Source organism: Pristis pectinata, chromosome 6, assembly GCF_009764475.1.
Source record: "Pristis pectinata isolate sPriPec2 chromosome 6, sPriPec2.1.pri, whole genome shotgun sequence".
In the NCBI taxonomy this organism is placed as follows: Eukaryota; Metazoa; Chordata; class Chondrichthyes; order Rhinopristiformes; family Pristidae; genus Pristis; species Pristis pectinata.
Window position 1 is genome coordinate 103,775,664 of NC_067410.1, and position 8,465 is coordinate 103,784,128.

Below are 8,465 nucleotides of genomic sequence, written 5' to 3' on the forward strand. Positions count from 1 at the left end.
CATAGCTTTAGGAAGGAATGTTAGTTTTCATATAGAATTAGATAAGCAGACGTACTTAAACCTGAAAGGTAATAAACTTTGTTTCGGATTTTATTGTGTGAACACCATGTTCAAGAACAAGGAAATAATTTGGAGCCAGATTTAGTTACCAGCCTAATGTATTTAATAGCAATTAAATAGTTTCCTAAAAAGAGGAAAAAAATGAAACCGTTTACCAAGATTGAGCTTTGTGCAAAGGCGATTTCTATCTAATGAAGTGGCAAGAGTTTTAAAAATAACACGCATATTCCTAAATGACAGGAGCTCCACTTGTCAAGATCCTAGAATGTATTCAGAAACAAATACAAAACATTGCAAAAATTGGTGCAGATTCTGGTGTTTGATCAACAGCCAATTCAAATGAATGGGCCTATGCTACATGTATCGGCCATAATTGGTATTAAACTGAGATGGACAAAGTGCATCTGCCCCTCACTCAGCAACTCATTACATACCCCTGGACTCACAAGTTCAAGGGCAGAACAGAGTTAGGCACAAACATCTAATTTCAAGTTCATTCCAGACTTCATGCTGCAGGCCACATGTCTGGAAGTCCAGAAGGCAATGCTCATGTACAGCAGCTGGCCAACAGCTGTCTATAGACCCACTCACCAGATGTCAAGCATGTTCAGGTCCAAAGCACTCAAAAGCACCTTGGATCAATCCATTCAGTAACAATGCAGATTGCTCTACCCTTAGCCTTCCAAAGCTCTCAATTTTGGAATAATTCCCTCAATTGGAAAACTATTTAAAAAGGCAAGGGGAAGAAACCAGATTATAAACCAGTCATCCCAACATTTGTCAGAAAATTAATGCAATTATAGTATGATTGAAAACTCAACTGATGAGAATTAGCATGGATTTATGATGGGTAGATCTAGATTGATGCATCCGAATACATTTCCACCCAGGTTGTCTAGACAGGGAAATACCCAGATTATTTTTTTAATTATAGACTTTCGAAAGAAGTTTAGACCTGAAGCTTCTGGTATGGGACTGCAAGCTTGCAACACTTAAAACAGGGGAGAGTTAGAAAAGGGTACAACTATTCAAATTGGTGGAGCATGACTTGCAATGTCCCTCAAGGATCTGCGTTGGTACCATACCACAAACCATAAAATGGTTAGAATGATGGGATTGAAAGCTTCATATGAAACCTTGCCCATGACATCAGGATAGGTAGCACTGGAAGCATCAAGTATAACTACCATACAAAGGGAATGAACAGATAGGTCTAGAGTCTAGGACTAGTGAAATAATCCGAAAATTGGATCGAGATCCTTCTGAAGCAAGGTCAAGAAACATTCACACACACACACAGGGTGGTAGAAATTTGTACTCGCGCTGCAAACCACCAATATCAATTTAATTTTAAGTCCAAGAAACAATCCCTAATCAAAGATGTCAAGGAATGGGAAAGTATCAGCTTGTGGATCTGGCTCACAATAGGCAGGAGGAGATTGAAAAGCAGGTCAGTTAGAGCAGCTTCTGTATACTCACTCACAGCTTTTGGTGGCCATCCAGAAATATTCTTCAAACATGCTACAGCTCACACTACCATTTTGAATTCAATAGGGATTTCAGTATCTTACCACCACATCCAGGAAGTTCAAGATTCTCTAATGATAGGATAATTGCAATGACTCCATTTTCTTCACTTTTAAACATTAAAGAAGATACTTTGCCCCCACTAACACCCCCATCTATCCCCAAATGACATGAAGTTTTCTTCATTAAGTTACAAAGAATTTAATTTTATAAATGCAAAATAACTTGGAGAGGGCAGAGTACTTGGTGTCCAAGTTTGCTGATCGCACTAAAATGGCAGGAGGCCATACCGTGATGAGGATATTTGGACTCTGTAGCAGGTTACTGATAAGTTGACCAAGTGGATGAAAACTTAACAAAACGGAGCTTAATATAGGAAAGTGTAAGGTCATACAGTTCAGAGGAACCAAAAGGCAGATTACCTAAATGGAGTATAGAGGAATCTACATGTTCCTGTGCACCAAATAAAAAGTTAACATGCAGGTGTAGCAAGTAATCAAGGCAGCAAATTCAATATTGTTTTTTATTGCACAAAGGTTGGAGTGGTATTGTAACAATAGTACAGGGCAGTCTCGAGACCACACCTGCAATACTTTATGCAGTTTTAGATCCCTTAAAGTTTATACAACAAAGGAGGCAAAGATTCATGAGGCTAACTCTTGGGATGAGGGGGCTGTCCCGTCATAAACAGCTAAAAAACATTAAATCCGAATACTTTGAATTTATATGAGGGGGTTCTTACTAAAATACAGATCTACAGGGTACAATGTAGATGTTGAGATGTTTCCACTTGTGGTAGAGTCTCAAACAAGATGACATAGTTACAAAGGGATGGTTATTTACAGCTGAGGTATATAGGAGTTTCTGAGCCAGGCAAATCCATGCAATTCTATCCCATAGGTCATGGAGACAAGTATGTAGAGGTAGTAGATTAATGTTTGAAAGATTAGGGAATGGGGTGCTTATGTGGAACTGGCACAGAACAGTTGAGGCTTGGGACAGATCAACAATGACATTTGATAGTCTGGCAGGCTTGAGAAGCAAAGTGATCTAATCCAACAATATTTTCTGTGCTCATGCAAAAGAGAATGGATCAGTAATTAAGATTTAAAATGACAGCCAGGAGAGGGAAGTTGGACAGTGTGTTTTGTAGGAAATTGGTCAAAACTGTAAGAGGTAGGTTTCACATCAAACAAAATGCTAGAAAAACTAAAAGATGGGTTTGGAGACAGGACACCCAACAGATAGTCCAATTTAGTGACAGAGGTAGTCCATGAACTCTCATACCATTGGGAAGTGAAGGTGGAGATAGGAGAGGAGTGGCATCCAAGATTCTGGGGGGAAAGTCATCAGGGATTTTCTTTGCATACCAGGATTGGTAGTTTTGACAGAAGAAAGTCAAACCCAAAATGCCTAGGTGAACCATCCAGATCTGGAAAAGAATGGATAATATGCATCTGAAAGAATGTTCAAGACTGCATTGTTTGGTTTATACCTTCAAGTCCAAAGATAAATTCTGAATCAGTAAGGGATCAAAGCTTTTACTTAAGGCAAGGTCACTAAAAGAGAACTGCTAGACACCTGAGCAAATCAACTGCTGTGGAAGTAATGGCACCAAAAAGCAAGCTAAAAGCAGAAATTCACTTGAATGGATCCATAGATCAATTACCTTTTGAGCAGACCGAGCAAGACTGGTCATACTCAAAATGAGTGAAGATTTCTTAATGGGACTGTTTAGAGATTGAGAGACTTTCCTGTTTGGAGGACGTAGTACTGTTGTGAGGGATATAGTCTTAGGATAAAAGGATCTTCCATCTGGTAGTGAGAGAGGAGAAAGTTCTTTGCTCAGAAGGTTAGACATTTTTGTAAATTTCTATCTCCAGGGCTATGAATGAACATTTCAGTATATTCAAGGCAGAGACCAACAGGAAATCAGGAAGAGGTGGGATATTAAACTAAAGACAAAGGGTTCTCCATAATTTTATGAATGACAGTTGGCTTGAGGATCTGTACAGCCCACATCTGCTTCTCTACCTTGTTCTTAAATTCTGCACAGGAAGGCGATTGGGTTGTGCAGTAAAGCTGCTCACACACAGCAACAGCAGCCCCAGTTAAATTCTGACCTCTGGTGCTGTGTGAAGTTTCCTGATTTCCTCCCACAACCCAAAAGACTTGCTGGTCAGTAGGTTAATTAGCTACTGTAAAATTACCCTAGTGTAGGTGGGTGGCAGGATTAGAGGGAGTTGATGAGCATCTGAGAGAGAATAGATTAAAGGGAACTAAGTATAGGAATGGATAGATGGGAATGCTCTTAGAAATAGTGTACACAATGGGCTGAATGCCCCTTCCCATACCATAAGGAAATTGATTGAAATGAGAAGTTGCAAGATCAAAAGCTACAATGATTATTGGTTGGAGTATTCATATAGAGGGAGATGAAATGAAGAGGCCAAGTAATTTTCTGCAGTTGTTTATGTGATTTTGAATTTTTAAATCTACACGTAGCAGTTGTGCAACACTATTACAGTGCCAGCAACCTGTGTTCAATTCCGGCCACTGTCTGTAAGGATTTTGTATGTTCTCCCCACGACTGTGTGGTTTCCTCTGGGTGCTCCAGTTTCCTCCCACATTCAAAAGATGTAAGGATTAGGAAGTTGTGGCATGCTATGTTGGTGCCAGAAGCACGGCGACACTTGCAGGCTGCCCCCAAAACACTATGCAAAGATGCATTTCACTGTGTGTTTCGATGTACATGTGACTAATAAAGACATTTTAAAAGGTCAATTCACAATGGCTGTTTACTAGTGATGGACAAATTAGGTTACTGGTGCATCAAAGGTGGTTCACATCTTGCTGCAAGAATGTGTTAGTTACAACTTAATTTTGACCATTCTTCCACTTTCTCCAAAAGATCACAAAGTAGCTTTAAGCTAAAGACAAGTCTCACTTGTTAATGAATCTGTATTTCAACTGAAAAATCTTTACCTGCAACCCTGTCCCACCTCAAGGTTATATCCAATCACACCTTTGAATTGTGCTTCACATTAAAAATAGACTAGCTTTATAGCCATACTACAGCCCATCCTCCCAAGATTCCACCACAAAACTTCACAATGGCAAAATAAATACCTTTACAGTTTAAGGGTCACTATCATGAAGATTTTAAATTTAGTTCTTCAGCCATAGAACAGAGTGCTCCAGTACACTGAGGAAAAGCTAATGGAACTAGATTAAAAGATAAAAAGCATGGTGAATAGGTCACCAATCACTGGACTCACATTTGTAGCAAACACCAGGGCAAGTGACCAATGCTACAAAGAAAAGCTGAAAAATCTGTAAAGTTCTGTTGAGAGATCTACCAGAAACGTATTTCTCCCCACAGATGCTGACTTACCTGAATTTCCCATTTCCTTTAGATCAAATAATCAACTATTTAATTGCAGTTGCAGTTTACCAAATGCTTCAATTTGAAAATCAATACACCAGATCTGAACAGCTCAATTGAGTAACCATCAAGAGACCACTCCTGTACTCACCACTTGCAATAATGTTGATCATATACTTTAATCAAGTTTAGTAAGTAGTTAAGAAGTTGCAGTAAAGTTGTATTTTCAACACAAGCTAAAGTTTAACTTACCAATCATGGTGCAATTACTGGCATTAGACAACTAGATTATCTTGAAAATGCAACTTTTTACATCTACAACTTTTTACAATTGTGAATACTTCCTTCCAGGATCATGGCAAAAGTGAGAACATTTGTGAGCACCCAATTGAGAAAACAAAATGGAGTTGGGAAATGTAGCTGAAACACAAAACAAGATACACAAACAGCAATATCAGAACCAAACTGCACCCAAATGTGTGTGAAGTCTCAATGATATCTTCCAGGAGGCTACAATGTTCCACAAAGCCTGTTAAGATTACATAAGGGATATCAACTCTCTTGTTGAAAAACACCTGAGATGAAAAGTACATTTAAGAATCATTCTTCACTGAAGGAAACCTCAACAAGGAAGCTTGGTAGCTCTTCCTACTGGAAGCACAAAATACCTCATGTTAAGCTTTGGCTTTACCATATTTGGTGCGATTCAATGATCCCTATACTTTCCATAACTGGAATCAGTCACAACAATCCTGTTTATCACAAAACCCTAAAGGCAATTTGAAATGTGCTTTTCCACAAATTTATACATGAAAATTATAATTTTAAAATTCAAGATATTTTGACAGCAAAAAAGTAATAAAAGTTAAATTGAAGCTGGGATTCGTCTGTTGATTGATTTCAAGGCACCAACTCTTTTTTTGGGAAAATTTGTGCCGGTTCCCTGATATGGAAGATAGCGCCCTCCCACCACAGTTTAACTGAATTGCAGAGTCATGCCACACAGGCCTGAAGGCAAAGGGGAAAAGAATCAACATTTTCAGACAAAAACCACAAGAGGAAGGAAATTATTAGCTGCACTAAAGGCATCGACAGCACAAAGACCGATTCCTAGACAGTTTCATTACTCAGCAATTTGTTACAAATAGCAATTTCGTACGAGCAAAGATTAGGACTCAGCAAAAAAAGGTCAGGCTCAAATGAGCCCTGACTTTTTTTCCCCCCAAATATATTTGCATAACTACAAATTCGAATTGAAGCAAACCTCTGCATGCTCTAGGGAAAGTCTGATACACTACTTTATACAAATGACCTGCCCCGAAAGTGATCAATTTACTCGAGACCTCCAATGGGTACAAGGCTCTTTTTAATGTAAAAATAAAGGCTTGATCGGCCAATACAATTTCCCTTTGGATTTGGGAATAATAAGGACAGCTTTTTCCTTCTTTTATCGACCTTTCTGCAGGATTAAAAGGGCAGTAAAATTTTAAAAGAACTCAAATATGCAATAAAACAAAAAAAAGTTGGCAAAACGGGGAGAAAAGAGCATTGCCTGCATAATAAAAATGCTGCATTTGAGCGGTTTAAAAGGAATTTAACGGGCGGAGATCTTCTGATTGAAGACGATGGGCTGGCCACACACAGCAAGTTCTCTGGAATTTTCCATCAGGACCGCTAATCTGCCTTGCACTGGGGAGGAACAGAAGAAAAAACCTCCTTGCTGCAGAAAAGTAATGAATAATCCCTTTTCTTTTGCAAATGTTATAAACAGGGTACATTCAGGTATTGGAAAATAAGAACATACGATTACCTACCACCCCCCCTCAAAAAATAAAACAAATTAATGCAACGAGGAGAAACAATTGTTCAGTTCACCTTGGGGTTTGCAAACCGGTCGATGGAGGGGAGGAAGGTGGGTTTTTTCTGGAGGGCGAGGTGGGGGTCCTGGGCTGTTGTTTGGGGGACGGGCGGGGTTAAGGAGGTGTTGGGGAGCAGAGGTGTGAAGGAGGGGGAAAGAGAAGCCGGGGTGTGAAGGAAGTGAAGGGGTTGGGGGGGGTGGAGATTGGGGTGTAAGGAAGGGGGGGGGGAAGAAGCCGGGGTGTGAAGGAAGGGGGGGGGGGGGAAGCCGGCGCCATCTTGCAGCCCTGAGTCGCTCGTCGCGGTCGGCGTGATGGCGGCGGGAGCCGGGGGGCGGCAGCGACCGCCAACTTCGCCCTCCCTTCCCCAATGAACAACCACCCCCCACTAACAAAAAAAATCCCCCTCACACCTTTACACCAAACAAAAAAGATTAAAAATACCCCCCAATCCAGCCACTAGTGGGGGGGTGGGGGGGAGGAGGGGGGGAAAGGGGGAAACCAGAGAAAAAAAATCTCCAGATTTTACCCGCCTGTGTCGAAAATCTACCTCAAAAAAATAACGTTTTTCCCTTCAAAAAAAATTAACAACGAAAAGGAAAAATCACGAAGGAAGGAAGACGACGTGATATTGAGGTGATTTAATATCTTTTATTGAGATTTAATTTTTTTTATTGAGAGATTTTATAAAATTGCTCCGTCGGGGCCCGGTTTTTTTTTGTTATCCTCCCCCCGCTTTATTTCTTACCGTGACCACCGAGAAGGTGCCTCCGGGCGACGCTGCCCACACGTACTTGGCGTCGGTGTAGCCGACCACGGCGGAGTCCTGGCAGTTTCCATCGGCCATCAGGTTATCGACATAACCGTTCCAGCCAGCCATAATCGCCCCTGTCGCCGCTCTTCCCGCACACAGGCTCGCCTTCTCTCGGCTGCTCGGATAATAACGGGCAGGCAGAGCCTCCCAGCCGACGGATGATGGGGTGGTGAGGTGTGAGTGTGTGAGGTAAAAAAAAAGGGGTGGGCCGCAATAAAACTACCAACAGAAACCTGAGGGGATTTTTTTTTATTTGTTTTAAAAGAAAGGGTCTTTTTTTTAATTCCTCCCCCCGCGCTTTTTCTCGCTGCTACCGCCGGCCGCCGCTATCGCTGGGTCTGTGGGACGAGGGTGGGCTCGGCTGTCGGTTAAAATGAGCCGAGACAGGAAGGGGGAGGGGGTGGAGAGAGAAGGGGGGGGGGGGGGGGTAGCGCGGCGCGCGCGGCCGGCGACGCCGGGGCGGCCGCGCGCGTGTCCCGGGGAGCGCGCGCAGGTGGAGGGCGCGGGAGCGCGCGGGGACAGAGGACGCCCGGCTCGGTGGTGGTGGTGGCGGCGGCGGTGGCGGCAGCAACAACTTTCACTGATGTGGCATCCGGAGGAGAAAACACATTGCAATGCCGCATTGTAGACAACGATACGTATTCGGCTTCGATCTAACCAACGTTTCTCTCTTCATTATTTCAACTTAATGTCACCTAAAACGTTTATCATCATCCAGTACCATTGCACTGCAATGTTGTACGTGCAGGCAAAAAATATTCAGCAATTGGACTTAACAATTATTAAACATTCCTGCTAAATGTTTCATTAAAGAATACAGGTG

The 8,465-nt window shown here is 41.9% G+C and overlaps 1 protein-coding gene across 2 annotated transcripts in view; it reads right to left on the reverse strand.

The window, feature by feature from the left end:
- LOC127571744 (profilin-2-like) overlaps positions 1-8,027 on the reverse strand; it is a 33,451-nt gene extending 25,424 nt beyond the window's left edge. For both annotated transcript variants that reach the window (XM_052018403.1, XM_052018405.1), the window contains exon 1: positions 7,577-8,027. In XM_052018403.1, coding sequence (XP_051874363.1) covers positions 7,577-7,708 — 132 coding nt within the window. In that variant the 5' untranslated portion in view covers positions 7,709-8,027. The remainder of the gene's footprint in view (positions 1-7,576) is intronic.
- Positions 8,028-8,465: the final 438 nt, after the last annotated feature.